At 49.6% G+C, this 17,170-nt stretch overlaps 1 protein-coding gene across 2 annotated transcripts in view; it reads right to left on the reverse strand.

The window, feature by feature from the left end:
- Positions 1–17,170, reverse strand: part of arfgef1 (ADP-ribosylation factor guanine nucleotide-exchange factor 1 (brefeldin A-inhibited)) — a 66,672-nt gene that overhangs the window by 22,192 nt on the left and 27,310 nt on the right. The window contains exons 2-13 of one of the 2 annotated variants that reach the window (XM_035412780.1): positions 16,644–16,674; positions 14,927–15,083; positions 13,539–13,685; positions 12,733–12,912; positions 12,507–12,560; positions 9,311–9,590; positions 5,179–5,295; positions 4,247–4,434; positions 3,745–3,878; positions 1,320–1,554; positions 636–735; positions 411–550 (exon numbers count right to left, since the gene is read on the reverse strand). In XM_035412780.1, the coding sequence (XP_035268671.1) occupies positions 411–550; positions 636–735; positions 1,320–1,554; positions 3,745–3,878; positions 4,247–4,434; positions 5,179–5,295; positions 9,311–9,590; positions 12,507–12,560; positions 12,733–12,912; positions 13,539–13,685; positions 14,927–15,083; positions 16,644–16,674 (1,763 nt within the window). The remainder of the gene's footprint in view (positions 1–410; positions 551–635; positions 736–1,319; positions 1,555–3,744; positions 3,879–4,246; positions 4,435–5,178; positions 5,296–9,310; positions 9,591–12,506; positions 12,561–12,732; positions 12,913–13,538; positions 13,686–14,926; positions 15,084–16,643; positions 16,675–17,170) is intronic. The other variant, XM_035412781.1, reaches the window with a different exon arrangement.

A 17,170-nucleotide genomic window follows, 5' to 3' on the forward strand; every position in this document is an offset into this window, starting at 1 on the left:
CACATGGCAGAATCTCTGTATTTTGTATTTAATTGTTCAGTTAGATTTATAAACCTGCTCTGCATATGTTCAGGAAAACACAATATTTTACATAAAGTAATACAGCTACATGTAATATTGAGAAAGGGTGTTCATACAATAATTTTTGTTATTTAAATGGCAAATTTGAATAAAAATATTGCTCGATTCCATACAAAAGCTTATGTCTTTCAGTCTTCAGACCTAGTGAAATGCCTCCAGGATCAGTAAACACACATTTCGCTTTGACCTTGTTAAATTGAGCCCTTCCTGGCTTGTTTTGGCCCTGTGCCCTCTCTCTCTCTCTCTCTCTCTCCAGAGCACGGTGGGCGAGTGAGGCAATACTACGCTGCCTGGGGGGGGGGGGGGAAGCAAACCGGCGCGTTTATTACCTGAACAGGAGTCATGCCAAGCTCATGCCCAGCTCGGCCCTGTGCAATCTTGGAAAGGTCGTTCACGAGCCTTTCAAATATATTAGCAGCATTCAAGTCACAATCATAATTCACATAAATATCAACCACGCTCTGGGCATCTGCAAAAAAACAAAAACAGAGATATTAGAGTGGAATAAAGATGCTTGCGTGCCACAGACGTCGGAGACCGGGGGCTGCATTTACCTGCACATATTCTGGTGAGGGTCTGTATGACCATCCATTTATGGTCAAAGGAACTCGTGGACGTTTCCAGAATATACAGAAATATCTCTTTGAAAAACACCTGATAGAAAACAAAACGTAAACAGTTACATGTGCTGAGCGCATTGGTGTACATTATGCCAACAACCACAACAAATAATTGCTTAACAGACTTAACCTGAGTAATACGAGAACTAATTTTACCAGAGCATTAAAGTATCGACCCAAGACGCAACAGTTAGATGAAAATATACTTCAAACTGTCCAATAAGCTATAAAATCATGTTCGAAGCAAGAACATCCAATAAAGGAAAATTGATTTCCTATACGAACATGTATGGAACAGCCAAAGTAAACTACTGCAGTCACAGTCACACACACACAGACACACACACACACACACACGTCCATGACATCATGGCATCAAAGACACTGAAAATATATCAGAAACAAGAGCCAATAGGTGAGAATGAAACCAAGGCCGTTGAGGTGGAACAGAGCTAGTTAAGTAATAAAACACAGTGCCAATAAATAAATTTCCCCATGTTTTTCCGGAAGGTTCCGCTGAGTCATATATCTGGGCGTGTAAATGCACAAATAAAAAAAACCCCTTTTCGTTTCCTGTGGGAGAAGGAATTTTCCATTGATATAAGAGCATGTCTGCACCTCGATTTGCATCTTGAGATGAGTCTTGAAGTTGGACAGCAGGGTGAGGAATATGGACAGCGAGAGCTCGAAGACCTCGGGGACGGACGACACGCCGTTCTTGGACAGCGCCACGCACAGGTACTGCTTGATGGCGTTGATGAACATCTCGTTGGTCTTGAAGATGGGCCCGGCGTTCTGCAGGATGGACAGGAGCAGCTGGAGGGACAGGACCTTCGACCGGAGCTCATGAGACCTGAACAAGAAGGGGGGGGGGGGGGGGGGCAGAGAGGAAGAGGCGTCTGGAACACACAGCGGGAGTGGATGACCCATGTGGGGGACTCGAGGGAACCGGACCATTAACTCAGCCCAGTTCGCTTTGGATCGTCACGTCATGTCAGATTGATCATTTCATCAGTAACTGACCAATAATGCAATACTGATAACAGATTACCCTGAATTATGCAAGCAAACACCCCAGCCAAAGTACCTTTCCGGCACTACTTTGACATAATGCTTGACACAGATTATGGGCGAAGCGGAGAGGTCAGTGGAATTTATTTAATAAGAGGATGCACACTGGACTCACAATATGCCAATATTATAGATAACTAGACGGGGAGCCAATTTTCTGCGCGGCCATCTGGAGCTAGGGAAGAGAGCCAGACACTTTGAACTGACAGGCATCGCCTTCTCTGCAAGCCGTCAACGATCGGCAGACTCCGCCCCCTCGCCCTATGAGCGAGGCTTGCTTCGCTCGCATATTTATTTATGGAATCGATTCACAAGCCGGAGCTGAAACGATGTTCAATAGCGAAGTTAAGTAGGAAAAAAAACAGACCGCGACACTACAGCTCTTTCATCCAGGCCTCAGACATTTGGATACATCATAATCCAGTAGAATTGAGCCGCAGGACGTGAAGCAGCAAACAAACCGGAATCGCTTTAATGGCACTGCACAATCTCTCCTAACACTTCATTAAGCAGACCTTAATGGTACATTCAGCAAACCTAAACTGCGCTGGACAGGCAGAGGAAACAAAACATCCGAGACCAAAGGCATTTTAGGAAAAAAAGCGTATTGATGCGAACATCAAATTGATCCACTGATCTGTCCATGTATACAACAGATCTGAAAGCCTTACAGTATTGTTGCAGCTGCTGGCTCTCTGTGAAAGCCACACTCTGGGAGAATCAGTCCACACTGGTTATGTGTTTCAGAAACTCATTTTGTGACAGTTAATTTTCTAAATCCCACACTTCAACTTGTGGAACTGGTACTAGAGGCCTCTGGTATCTCATGGCTCATAAACCATCTTTCTGGAAATTGTAGGCCCAGTATGAACCTCTCTGCTACAGGTCGACAAACACACACACACACACACACCACTCCTGATATCAATCTCAAGGGCAAACAAGCCCCAGGCCCACTGACGCACAGATCAATAGCACTATGACACGGACTTCCTACAAAGCTTTTCCGATGACAGCTGTAAAAGACAGGTTTCTTCTCTGCACAATTGTTGAGAGGAGTGGGGGGGGGGGGGCTCTGCTGTCTGACAGCTTGGTTCATCTACTGATAAAGGGAGGAAGACGGCCCATTGGGAGAGCTGTAACAAGAGCTCAGGAGGACCCTGCTGGAACTTCAGACAGAACTACAGAGAACTTACCCAACCTGCGGGACATTTCTACCAATTAAATTACACTCAGAAAACACATTTGGAAATCCTATTTTGTGGACCCTGCTATCAGATTTCAAAATCAGATTAATCTCAGTAATAGGCTGGGGGAAAAAAAATGGAGTACCACAGTGCGATCTCACTTGTACCGTTGCTCCAGCATCCAGAATTCGATTACGGGGGGGGGGGGGGGGGCGGCAGAAATTAATTTTCAGCAAAAGCTAATGTCTGCAAAACAGATGGGGCCATCGAAGAGCAAGGCAGTGCATTTTTCTGTTTGCCTTTTTTTGCTTTTTCGTTTTCTGTTTGTCTTCAGAAATCGAAACAGAAAACAGAACGGCTGACGTCATACCTTCTGTTGTACCGAGTGGGCAAGCAAAACGGTCCTTTATTGGAAACAACCCGACGATGTGAGCGAAGAACACAATCAAACGAACGCGCGCTCTCAAGAGAGGACTGTGCTTTGGACGCTTCCTGCTTAAGATTAACATTTGCTCATTGAGACACGATTAATGGAAAAGGCTGATTCTTCAAAGCGTAGCCTTTCATTTCATTTTCACTTCTATTTGTAAGGAAAAATGATACGATAAGAGAAATCGATATGCGCTGAAGAACACTCTGCCAAGGTCTCCTAGGAAGAGTGCACTGACAAGCACACGAAAACCAATAAACAATCAAGAGGAAAAATAACTACTTGGTGTGCATGCAATACCACAGATAATGTGGCCTTACAGGAAGCAGAAGAAAGAAGTGAAGTGAGAGCTCACTTTGGATCAGGCGGTCCATCCGTAAGCGGCTTCATGGAGAGCTTGCAGAGTGATCGAAAAACCAGAAAGGCATCCTTCTGCAGAATGTGGGAGAACTTAGCACTGGGGGAGGGGCCAGTCGTCACTCCAGATTCCTGCAGAAAAAAAACGATAATGATGGAAAACGCATTAGAGGCATGTCATTATTTTGCATGCAGTACTACCCGGAGTTCAAAAAAAGAATTTTATCGGAACAATTTTCACACCTCTGACCTTGTTACGGAGGTGTGAACTCATTACAAATCATTTTCATTTTCAAATAGCGTTTAACTAGTTTAGCCTCCTCTTTAATGCTGACTGTGTGAGAAATGCTGAACATACACGTGCTAAAAGCAGACCTGTGAGTTTCTCCTGCTAAATTACTGCTCTAACAGACTGACTGAGAGTGGCACCGGGTGCAGGGCAGGGGGAGGGGAGGGGAGGGCAGGAATGGGGAGGGGGTCGTGAGCGGTCGCCAGCACACCTGAGTGTCGTTGGACGAGACGGACAGCCGGTCGTCAGGCAGGGACGGGGCGAAGCTGGCCGAGATGGGCGTGCCGGGGATGCCGTTGGCGTGTACGTTCTCGCTGTCGCTGCCCAGGCCCCCTTCCTCCTCCAGGGAGGTGGGCGTGCCCTCGGTGCTCTCCGCCCCCCCGGCGCCCTCCCTCGAGTCTGAGGGCGCAGGGACACGGGGGCAGGCGTCAGTCACAGAGGAGCTGGGCTTTACCATAGAAGGTCATGTGCCTCTGGCCACATATGGGTCCCACACAATGAGGTCACATGATGATGCGACATCATAAAGTACTTCAGGTTCATTGGATGAGAGGCACTACATACGTGTAACAATAATTACCTTCTAGCTCACAAAGGGTACTGCATTTGCCCCAGTATGCCTTTATCTATTGGACTACTATGTCATGCCAATGATTATGTATCCGTTATATCCACAATATGACAGGTCCATTTCAGTTAAAGCTCCTACCAATGATGATGGTCCCCATTGTTCTATCATACTCAACAGTGGTATTAATCAATGGGACCTAACATACCAAAACTGATGTTTTGCAAAAGTTTACAATATGTGACACATTGTTAATGTCATGGTAAAGTATCACCACTAGAGGGCCTCTGCACAGAAACAAGTTGTATCGAAGGGGCAACGGTCTGCAGTGTCCAACCTGACCTTTTACCACTCAGTACCTAGTACTTACTACTACTACTGAATAGATTTTCACTGTCAAAACATCTGAATTTAATCGAAAGTGCTTTAATTTACGTTCATTTGAACTCATCTCTAGGCATAGAAATGGCACTGTTAGCTAGGAAATCCAACCGCCAATCAGCAAGCAGAAACAAGAGATGTAAAGGACCAAAAGTGCAGCATGTAAAGCCAACAAGTGGCCAGCAACCAATTACCTCCAACTACCGTGTTGACCACTTCCTGCAGGATGCTCTGCACTATCTCTTGAGCCTTCTCCTCGTAATTCGGTGCCTCTTCTTCCTCCACACCATCGTTCTCCTGCTTCGATAAGCCTGAAAAAAACCATTCAGGAAGCTCTTAGCCATCCACTCTGTGTTTCTCTGGCTTCACCACACGCCGAAGGTCACCTTTTACAGCAGCCTGCTGAATAAACACCACTTTGGCAGTTTTAATATTCATTTTTAAATTTTACAAAAGCTCATTAAATCAGTCTGAGGACTAGCAAGTGCACAGGATTCACCTTCAGCATTAATCACATACCCGAGAATGAAAATCATCTAACCTTCACCGGTCATACAGTGTACATGCACCCTCATAAAAAGACCGATAAAGTTATCATCTTTTTATCAAGCCTTCATTGCTAAATTATAGTCATGTCTGACTGAACTACGACAGAAGGAACAACTGTGTGTGTGTGTGTGTGTGTGTGTGTGTGTGTGTGTGAGACAGATGGGACTATACATCTTTGACCAAGAAGAGCATCAGCAACTTCAACCAAGCAACATGGCTCCAGAATGTTGTTTATCTTCTTCATTGCTGCCTACCTTACAACCGTCCCCAACAGCCCATCAATTTTCTGCTTCAACTCCCAATGAAATCATCTCTGTGAATTATGTGCCAGACCCGTATTTACAGGCAGCACAGACTGATAGAGATGAGCCCACCGGCAGCCTTATACACAGAATGAACAACATTTGGCGAATATCACTGCTAAATCAGCACCACGGTGACCACAGTACGAGAGACAGAGACTTTGCGTGAGGAAAGGGGTCAAGGGTCAGAGCGTAACAAAATGTAGGATAAGGGAAATGAGAGGGGAATGGGTAAGGAAAATGGATGGCATGTACTGCAGACTGAGAGACAACTCCGGTCCCTATCTGCCTATCCAGCACGACCTTAAACCTGGCCAGTCTTCAAACGGTTACTGGGCACAGGGCGACTTTGAACGCTGAACTTAAAAACAGTTAGTCTGCAGTCTGAGGCCAAGAGCCCGAAGAACGTACCCCCAATGGAGCTTAAAATCCACCCAGAGCACCTTCAAAAACAACAAAGGAAAAACAGCAAAGCAAAATAACAAATCAGTGCCCCGATGGAAGGATTCAAGTACAAGTAATTTTATTATCATGTGCATTAAAAGCAGTGATTCCAATGCACTGTAAAACTTTTGCTTCGGCTAATCTCTGCATAAATAAACACATTCTGTCACCATACACATAAATATCCATATATACCACAAGTGTATACACACATACGTGTTTGCATATACGTACATACACATACACATTATTCACAATTTACATTCTGTAAACTCCAAACACACAGACCTACATACACACCAGTATACATACATATTAAGACCACAGCAACTGAAGTAAGGACGTATGTAGGACTCACTCCAGTCCATTAATAATCCTCATAGCCTGTGGATAAAAGCTGTTCTTAAAACGAGTGGTGTGTGCCTTTATGCTGAGGTAACGTAGCACTGATGGTAACAATGTAGACCGACGATGCCCAGGATGAATGCCATCTTTAAAAACAACCTACGCCCTCTTCCTACAGGGGACGGACGGTCAGCTGTGGAACCACACGACCTGTTGCATATAAGCCTGTTTAATAACTCTGACGAGCGGCTTCAGATCTTTGGTCGGATTTGCAGACCAGTTGGGAACACACTAACCGAAGTCACTATACAATGAGCAGAGGGTGAAACTGGAGTCAAGGTCAAGGACGAGCTAATGGTCAAACATGAGATCCAATCAGAAAAGAAAGCAGAGGCGGCTAGACGAGAATCGGAATCATAAATAACGAGCAAATGGTCAAAAAATGAAAATCCAATCAGCAACAAACCATAAGGGCGAGACGAGAATTGGAATCAAATAATATAAGTTCAAATACAGGAAGTCGAGGTAATCACTATCCACAACAGAGTGAGCACGAGTTCGAAGAACTAGTCTCCACTGGGAAGTGTCAAATGGCGGCTTTTTCAAACCGAATAACCGGAAACAGAAACTCACAAATGGCCAATCAGACGACAAACTGGAAGAACGAGACGCGCACACAGCCCAGACAAATGTAAACACAAAACTTACGACAGGGGGTCATAACAGAAAGGTGAAAGAGGACTCTGTGTGAAGGAGAGGTGGAGGCAGACTGTGTGTGAGGGAGAGGTGGAGGCAGAGTGTAGGAGGGAGAGGTGGAGGCAGACTGTATGAGGGAGAGGTTGAGGCAGACTCTGTGTGAGGGAGAGGTGGAGGCAGACTGTGTGAGAGAGAGGTGGAGGCAGACTGTGTGTGAGGGACAGGTGGAGACAGACTCTGTGTGAGGGAGAGGTGGAGGCAGACTGTGTGTGAGGGAGAGGTGGAGGCAGACTGTGTGAGAGAGAGGTGGAGGCAGACTGTGTGTGAGGGACAGGTGGAGGCAGACTGTGTGTGAGGGACAGGTGGAGGCAGACTCTGTGTGAGGGAGAGGTGGAGGCAGACTGTGTGTGAGGGAGAAGTGGAGGCAGACTGTGTGAGGGACAGGTGGAGGCAGACTGTGTGTGAGGGACAGGTGGAGGCAGACTGTGTGTGAGGGAGAGGTGGAGGCAGACTGTGTGTGAGGGACAGGTGGAGGCAGTCTGTGTGTGAGGGACAGGTGGAGGCAGTCTGTGTGTGAGGGACAGGTGGAGGCAGACTGCGTGTGAGGGAGAGGTGGAGGCAGACTGCGTGTGAGGGAAAGGTGGAGGCAGACTGCGTGTGAGGGAGAGGTGGAGGCAGACTGTGTGCGAGGGACAGGTGGAGGCAGACTGCGTGCGAGGGACAGGTGGAGGCGGACTGCGTGTGAGGGACAGGTGGAGGCGGACTGCGTGTGAGGGACAGGTGGAGGCGGACTGCGTGTGAGGGACAGGTGGAGGCAGACTGCGTGTGAGGGACAGGTGGAGGCAGACTGTGTGAGGGACAGGTGGAGGCAGACTGTGTGTGAGGGAGAGGTGGAGGCAGACTGTGTGTGAGGGAGAAGTGGAGGCAGACTGTGTGAGGGACAGGTGGAGGCAGACTGTGTGTGAGGGACAGGTGGAGGCAGACTGTGTGTGAGGGAGAGGTGGAGGCAGACTGTGTGTGAGGGACAGGTGGAGGCAGTCTGTGTGTGAGGGACAGGTGGAGGCAGTCTGTGTGTGAGGGACAGGTGGAGGCAGACTGCGTGTGAGGGAGAGGTGGAGGCAGACTGCGTGTGAGGGAAAGGTGGAGGCAGACTGCGTGTGAGGGAGAGGTGGAGGCAGACTGTGTGCGAGGGACAGGTGGAGGCAGACTGCGTGCGAGGGACAGGTGGAGGCGGACTGCGTGTGAGGGACAGGTGGAGGCGGACTGCGTGTGAGGGACAGGTGGAGGCGGACTGCGTGTGAGGGACAGGTGGAGGCAGACTGCGTGTGAGGGACAGGTGGAGGCAGACTGTGTGAGGGACAGGTGGAGGCAGACTGTGTGTGAGGGACAGGTGGAGGCAGACTGTGTGTGAGGGACAGGTGGAGGCAGACTGTGTGAGGGACAGGTGGAGGCAGACTGTGTGTGAGGGACAGGTGGAGGCAGACTGCGTGTGAGGGAGAGGTGGAGGCGGTCTGCGTGTGAGGGACAGGTGGAGGCAGACTGTGTGTGAGGGACAGGTGGAGGCAGACTGTGTGTGAGGGACAGGTGGAGGCGGACTGCGTGTGAGGGACAGGTGGAGGCAGACTGTGTGTGAGGGACAGGTGGAGGCAGACTGTGTGTGAGGGACAGGTGGAGGCAGTGTGTGTGTGAGGGACAGGTGGAGGCAGTCTGCGTGTGAGGGAGAGGTGGAGGCGGTCTGTGTGTGAGGGACAGGTGGAGGCAGACTGCGTGTGAGGGAGAGGTGGAGGCGATCTGTGTGTGAGGGACAGGTGGAGGCAGACTGTGAGTGAAGGAGAGGTGGAGGCAGACTGCGTGTGAGGGACAGGTGGAGGCAGACTGCGTGTGAGGGACAGGTGGAGGCAGTGTGTGTGTGAGGGACAGGTGGAGGCAGACTGTGTGAGGGACAGGTGGAGGCGGACTGTGTGTGAGGGACAGGTGGAGGCAGACTCACTCTCGGCTGCAGCAGTGGCCTGGTCGGCCTCGGTCTGCTCGTTCTCCGCGCTGCAGAACTCGGAGCCGTTCTCGGGCTCCGGGTCCTCGGCGGGAGGGCCCTTCGGCGCCTTGTTGGCGGGGTGAAGGGGAGCCCCGTCGGCCCCCTGAGGTAGCTGCTTGGCCGGCGGGTCCTTCTGGGGCCGGAGCTGGGGGGATTCGGGCTCGTGCTGGCTGCCCGGGGACTGCTGGAGGTGCTGCTGTCTGTGCCGCTCCTTCTCCATCTGCCTGGCCTCCTGGAGCTGAGCGCGCACACACATACACACACACCGCCAGGATTACTTACATACAGCAAACATACACATACATACTCACACACACACACACACACACCACCAGGATCACTTACCCACAGCGGGCATGCACACGTACGCACGCACACACACACTCTCACACCGCCAGAATCATTTACACAGAGCGGACATGCTCACACTCACACACACGCACATGAACACACACACATACACACCACCAGGACCATTTACAAACAGCGGACATGCACACACACACATACAATCACACACTCTCACTCACACACACACACCGCCAGAATCATTTACCCACAGCGGACATGCACATGCATACACACACACACACAGCCAGGATCATTTACACACAGCAGACATGCACACAAACACGCACGCACACACACACATACACAAACATGCACATGCGCAAGCACACAAACACACACACACGCACACACAAACACACACACACATATGCACACACACACACGCACACATTCAAATGCACACACACGCACACACGTGCTGACTACAGGCTTAGTCGTCTGAAAGCCCTTTGGCTGCTCAGCCCCCAGGAACTCAAAATGCAAAGCTGAAATGCATCCAGGATTCCAGGCGAGAAGCGAAACCCACTGCTGCTTTTCGGTCGCCACGGTTTTCCAGGAACCCGACCAAAAAAACAAAAAAAAAAAAATCACCCTGAACTACGGGTTCCTCCGGAATTCTGTCACTGCAGGCGAGTGAAATACTTCTGCTTTCAGGAAGATCAGAATCAGGTCAGAAGACACGCTTCTGAAACTATGACTTTTTAAGGACTGCCTCGGGGCCTTGTTATCTAAAGTGATCCGTTTTCAGGTCATTTAAGGCTGAGAATTTTTATGGTTCAGGCTGTGCTGAACGGCGCTGTACCTGCTTGTGTACGTGGCTAGTCTAGTCAGACGTGTTATTTTACAACTTACAGTTCAGTTCAACAGAGCACTGATGAGACCCTACAGAGTCTTACACTGCTGTAATAGACCGATTCATAAAGATCGCTCATTAGTGAGTTAATCACCATGCTCTATATACATATTATACACATTTCAGCAAATCATTTTCGTGATAGTGGCAGACACACCTGGACTTGCATGGTAAAAATGCACTTTATTTAAAAGCTTTAGTTTTAAAATGGAAAAAAAAATGCATGTACTTTTTGATTACTTCGGTAAGCTCTACCATGTTTTGTCTTCTGCTTTAGTGCGGCTTTGTCCCAGCTAGCTGAATCGTTACGAGCATTCAGAGGGTGCAGCGGCACATCCATGCAATCACAGAGTTCCACTATACCGTCCATTCAAGTGCATGTTCAGATATCAAACAGAAAAGTTAATACAACTGAAAAGCTGGGCCACAAAATAATCAAAGCATAAAATAAATGAAACGACATAAGCTATGGAGAGCAAATTAATAGCACCATGATCAAGGCCGACAGGTCCATTAGAGTAGACACCGTGCTTAAATTAAATCATCGCAAAAACAAAATTACTCTCGTGCCTTATCCTCTGTGGAATTACACAGAAACCACTCGATTAAATACCTGAGGTACCGAAGAAACACTGTAGTCAAATAACCCCTATAAACCACTGAAAATGACCAATTTGACAATTCATATATGCATCAAATTTTAAAACTCATTTGAATCTCATTTCTCCGGGATGCTGGGTAGCTTCTCAGATCTATCCGAAACGAAGCCAGGAAGTTAACGGCAAGGAGGTAATCAAAATGACGCCGGCTGCATAAATATTCATCAGCGATCTCAAACGCGCCGTTGGTTTTCATGCGAGCCGTTAGCCTTGCGTCCGCGGCGGGGGAGACGCGGGGGGGGGGGGGGGGGGAGAGACGGTCCCGAAGCTCACGCAGGAATTAGTATGGAGCTCACACGCCTCCCCCTGTCCTGCTGCTCTGGGTCCCGTCCCCGGCGTTTCCAAATGTCCTAATCGACACGGGGCGGGCGTGTAGCACCATTACCGCACGCCAGGTCGACGGTACACACACTGCGTGTTCAGAGAGCGGGACGGGGGGGGCGGGGGTCCAGTGCACCCTCCTCTGGGAACACAGTGCCAGACAGGCTAATTAAAAAAAGGTCAGAGGTCTGTTCCAGACGCCTCACTATTGAATAAGCTGTCTGGGAGGAGTAAACTCACACTCTTACTCCCTGATGATGAAGATCCTCAGTCTTAGCCACTGTGAGCACTGCTCTACCTGATCTGATTGGACAGATAACGGCGGTGGGTTCTCCGATTCGTTCTCAACCGGTTCCTTTATATCTTTCAAGGTTTAACATTATGTCTTTAATCTTAGATACTATCTTTAGGTTCAGGTTTAGGTTCCTCAACATTACAACATGTGCAAGGAATCGGAGACTCAACGTTTGCAGAGAACACAGAAGTGTAACCATTAGCCAATGTGAGCGCAATAATGTACAGTAAGCTCATTATTCAAATGCTGTCTTACAATAGTAACATGAGGTGTGTGATAATCCAGGGTAGACTGACTCACTGGAGTCATGTGCCCTAGACTGACAGTCTGGCTTCCCTACGGTCTCTCTTCTCTCTTCTTTCCTTTGTCGACCCAATCAAGAACAGACAGGGAAAACCATAACTGAGAGCCCATATGAACAAACAGATTGGATTTTCTTCTTCCTGGCACCAAACACGACACATTGGAAATCATAAAAAAAAAGTGTATATCAACAGACTACAGTTGAACTTGAGGAAAGAGGATTGCAAGCAAATGAACGGAAGCCACAGCAAGCACAAAAAAAACAAAACAAGGCACATCGTCTCAAATACTGCTGTAGGAATAAATCAAGCCAAGGCGTACACAACCAGAGAGAGTTCAGATCAGGCAAGTCAAGGCAGTCCTGTGCTTTACCTGGCGTTCTCGCTTTCTGGAGGCCAAAGACCATATTATCTTGTGATTTGTAAGCTATATTGCAAGGGAGGGGGACGGGGGGGGTGGGGATGGGGATGGGGATGGGGGGGACGGGGGGGAGAAACGTCAATAGTAATGAAAATAAAAAAAAGGTACATTTGAAAAAGCTTTTTCTTTTCTCCTTTCATTTCCCGAGGGGCGGGAGCGGAGAGAGAGAGAGACTCACTGCCTGGTTCTCCATTCGGGCGAAGATGACGTTGAGCATCTGCGTGAGCGTGGCCTTGGCCGTGGTCTGGTTGATGAGGTTCTTGCTGGCCAGGTAGATGTTGTAGCAGGTCCTGACCGCCTGCAGCACCGTCCCCTCGTGGATCTCTATGTGCTGCGAGGTCACGGCCGTCAGCAGAGCCTGCGGAGAACATCGCCCCCGTCAGGACACGCCGCTCCTTCTCCACGGCAACCAGACGCACTACACACGGACCGCAGGGAACCTTAAAATCCCTAACCCCTCCCCCACACCCCACCCCCCAACCAGGCAAAACGAAAAAGGCAACCGGGAACGTTTCTTTATTGTGCGAAACTCAGCGTCGCCCTGATTTTTAATAATGAACGTAATTATTTCTTTCTACGCATAGATGCGAAAAATCAAAATTCGAGCTCCTTCAAGTGCAAAATTGCTTGTATTCCCCGAGTGCTGAGAAATGCTTAAAACGCATGTGCATTATGCACCCCAGTGCACTACAGACACCAAACAGCCTAAATGAGATGCTACTGGAAGAACAGCTCCATCCCTGAACCCTCCTTCCGGAAACTTCCAGACCGGAACATCACTGACAGACGAGGCTGAAGAGGAACCGGAGCAGAGATGGAGCAAATCCCAGAACACATAGCAGAACCGTGCGTACGGTGAGCGTGTGGCAAGCGTACGGCGACCGTGTGACGAGCGTACGGCGACCGTGTGGCGAGCGAACCCGCGTGCGCTCTCCGCGTCTCGGCCCCCGCGCCCCCGCACCCCGGCGGCGGAACGCCACGCACCTTAATGATCTGCAGCTGCACGCCTTCGTCCGTCTGCGGGCCCTGGAAGCAGCCGCAGATGGTCTCGATTATCCTGTCGATCAGCTTCTTCCCCGGCGCGGTGCTGTCTGGAGCGCTGCCAGTCAGGTGGCCGTACGCGATGAGCTTCTGCAAGGCCAAACGGCGCCCGGGGTCAGGGGACACAGGGGATTACAGCTGGGTGGGAACCAGCGAATCGCAGCTGGCCCGCAGACCGAACACGAACGCACCTGGCCGCACATTTATTTACACATTTCCAAAGCATGAGAAAACATGACTCCCGTAAATCGAAGCATCCTGTTCCACTGATAGAAGGCCGTGTCCGACGCTCTCCTTTCAGGCAGCGAACTCGCCAGGTTTGCCTTCTCACCTGCGTAAGTGCTGCTGTTTTCGCTACATTCATAACCAGTGCCGTTTAACGCTTGGTGCAGAGGCCGCTCAAAATTAGGGGGGGTTATGCACACAACTGGCATCCCCAGCACATTTCTCATCTATTGATTGAATTAGCTCCTTCTTTTGAAGCATGAAGCAGCCAGTGACAGACTGAGAATTAATAACGCCAATACAGCTTTATATGGCAGCTCCCCGGGGGACCATAAACATAAGTGCTAATGGCTCCATTTAGAAATAAGGCTACGATAAACCAAACGCACACCATATACGCATATACACACACATCGTATATAAATATAAATAAGGGATTAATTAAGCAACAAACTCATTATCGCCCTCATTTCCGCAGAAGTGCATACATTTACAAATAAACAGTCAAAATGATTTAATTCTCATTATACGGTGGTAATTTAACCTGCAGACATTGCTGCAGTCCACAGGAGAGCATCTGCTCGCGCTGATATCCAGGGGTCTATGCAGTTAGTGTTGCACTGTGGGAACGCAGGGACGTCAAAATCAATCTCAAATCAATGTTTGAGCCAACAGGTTTTCAGAGAACCTAAATAATGTACATTTTATGACAACCGGTGATGTGCTACTCTCGATCAATGCACATCTAAGATTTCTGTGGAGACCCTGGACATTGACAGTATCGCCTCGTGTCCGAATAAACATGCAGCAGCCTTGGAATTGCGGCAATTCCTTCAGCCATAATCATTTTCAGCTCATTTTGCAAGGCTTTAGGTTTCCACAGTCACAAGCCACATTTCCACAACCGCGTCCAAATTGGCATTCTGCAAACCTGCCTACCATAGTGGTGCGCTACCTTTTTTTCGTGAACAATGAACTGTTATTAAATGAGAACAAGATCTTTGTGACAATGCACCTCTGCAGAAATATGGCAGACAGGAAGTTCATTTGTAGCCTAGTTTCTTAAATTCCCCACACACACGATGCACTTACTCAGCAGTACTGACCTGTAAACAGTCTAAGGAGGTGCTGACGATGCGGGGGCATTTGGACTGGCATGCCAACTCAAACGGTAAGAAGTACTTATCCGCCTCGATGAAGTTCGTCTTTGATTTGACGGGCGGCAAAGTGCTGGAACCCGCTTTGTTGTCTCCAGGGGGTGGGCTGAATAAAGAAAGGAACAATTGAAGAGAAAAAAAGCATAAAAAGGAGCGAGAAAGGTTCAAAGCGGCATTAGATGTGCCAGTCACCGTCACACACACCGCGCTTAGGCCTCAGGCTGTGCTCCCGGAGCACGGCTGCCGTGGTAACACGCCAAACATACAGAACAGCGCACAGCATCCCTGTAAACGCGGTGCTGATGTGCGCATCTAACTAAAAAGCCCTCCGTTTTCACCTGCTACGGGTTCGACAGACCCTGATCAGAGCGGGACGCGGGATGACCCGACCCAACCTGACCCAACACCCCAGCGGAGAGGAGGACGAGCAGAGCATTTCAGCAGATTGTCAGTTTAAAAACTGTCAGTTTGTTCCCTGGCTGGGGGGACGGGGGATGGGGTCACTGAGTGTTAGCACACTGAGCTGTGCCTCCCCTCCAGCCCCCCCCACCCTGGCCCACCCTGAGCACGGGTCCACACACCCCAGCTCATTTCCCTCCCCGAGTCTGTGCTTTAATTACACAGGATGTGGAGGGGATTAGCTGGCTCATATTTTACAATTGACATAAACTGGAGCGAAGCCAGGAGCGCGTTGGACGAGGCTGAACGCCATCCGCCAAGGCCGCCTTTGTCAACGTTTACTGAGCGCGCGCGTCTGTCAACACCGCGGCTCTGCACACACGCGCAATCACACAGAACGCGCGACTCCAAAAATCCATTCCGAAGATATACAACAAGACAGACCCTTTTTAAAAATGTATCCAGCTGCACTAGCGTGTATCTAGCTGCAGTAGGGTACAGACTGTGTGTGTGACAGAGAGAGACTATATTTATGTGACGGAGAGAGATAGAGAGAGAGACTGTGTGTATGTGACAGAGAGAGAGAGAGTCTATGTATGTGACACACAGTCACATCAGAGTCATCCGATGGTTCACATTTTCCTTGTCATGCTTTGGCAATACAAATGCAAATTTAGTCATGCCAATAAAGCACTTTGAATATGAGGAAGGGAAAGAGAGAGAGAGAAGGAGAGGGGAAGGGGAACAGTGAAAGGTGCAGGACACACTCTTTCGCCCTTGGGCCCTGAGTGAAAGGCCAGGCACACTCGGCGCTCTCTTGTTGCCATGCACACGCTGCGTTGCATTCCTCTCCCCTGGTTACTACGCAGCAGGCAGCGCACAGCCGCTAAATCCCTCTCTGGCTGAGCCGGGACTCCATGAGAAAACACACCGATGAGTGGCTTTCAGCAGAGCCAATGAGACGAGCCCAAACACACGACAGGCCAGACACCTGGGGAGAATGGCACATATACTGTACAAACACACTTACAGTGCATGTGTGCCTATGCAGAGAGAGGGAGAGAGAGACAGAGTAGGAAAGAGAGAGAGAAGGAGAGAGAGAGAGAGATGGAGGGAGAGGGAAAGAGGGGGGGAGCGAGAGAGAGAGAGAGGGAGAGAGGGAGGGGGAGAGAGAGAGAGAGAAGATTGCCCTTGATATTTGTGTTTGTATGCAGTGTCGTATGAGGTTTCAGAGGCGACACCAGAGTCGGACGCCAATTCAGCTTACCTTAATTTTTCTGTCTCTTCTTTTATTTCCTCTGAAAAAGAAAAAAGAGAACAAAATTTGTACAGCAGCACAAAAACAACATGTAAAAAATAACAACCCCCCACATAATGCTAGAGGGACTAAAAATGGTGAGAGCCCACTGGTGCAGGGAGGAGGAGGAGGAGGTGTGCGCACACTAATCTCACGTCCCGCAGCCCCGCACCGCGCAGTTCAGCGCCCTGCCGCAGCCGGCTTTCCCTGCGCTCTAACTGCGTCCCTGCGTATTGCGCAGCTCCGTCAGACGGACGGCTGCATCACACCGAAGGCTGCTCCTCTCCTCGCCGCTCGGCTCCCAGCAGGGCCGCGTGAGTGACAGGCCCCCGCCATTCCGCCACCGGACGCTCGCCGCGCTCCGTAAGCAATCCCGTTTTCCCCGGGAAAACCCGCCGCGCCAGCGCCCGTGTTTATTTCGCGGCCGTGGAGCCGCGCGAGCTCCCGTGTCTGTCGCAGGCTGAGTCACAGGGGAACGGCGCCAACGTTTCGGGGAT

The sequence above is a fragment of the Anguilla anguilla genome, chromosome 4 (genome assembly GCF_013347855.1).
Source record: "Anguilla anguilla isolate fAngAng1 chromosome 4, fAngAng1.pri, whole genome shotgun sequence".
In the NCBI taxonomy this organism is placed as follows: domain Eukaryota; kingdom Metazoa; phylum Chordata; class Actinopteri; order Anguilliformes; family Anguillidae; genus Anguilla; species Anguilla anguilla.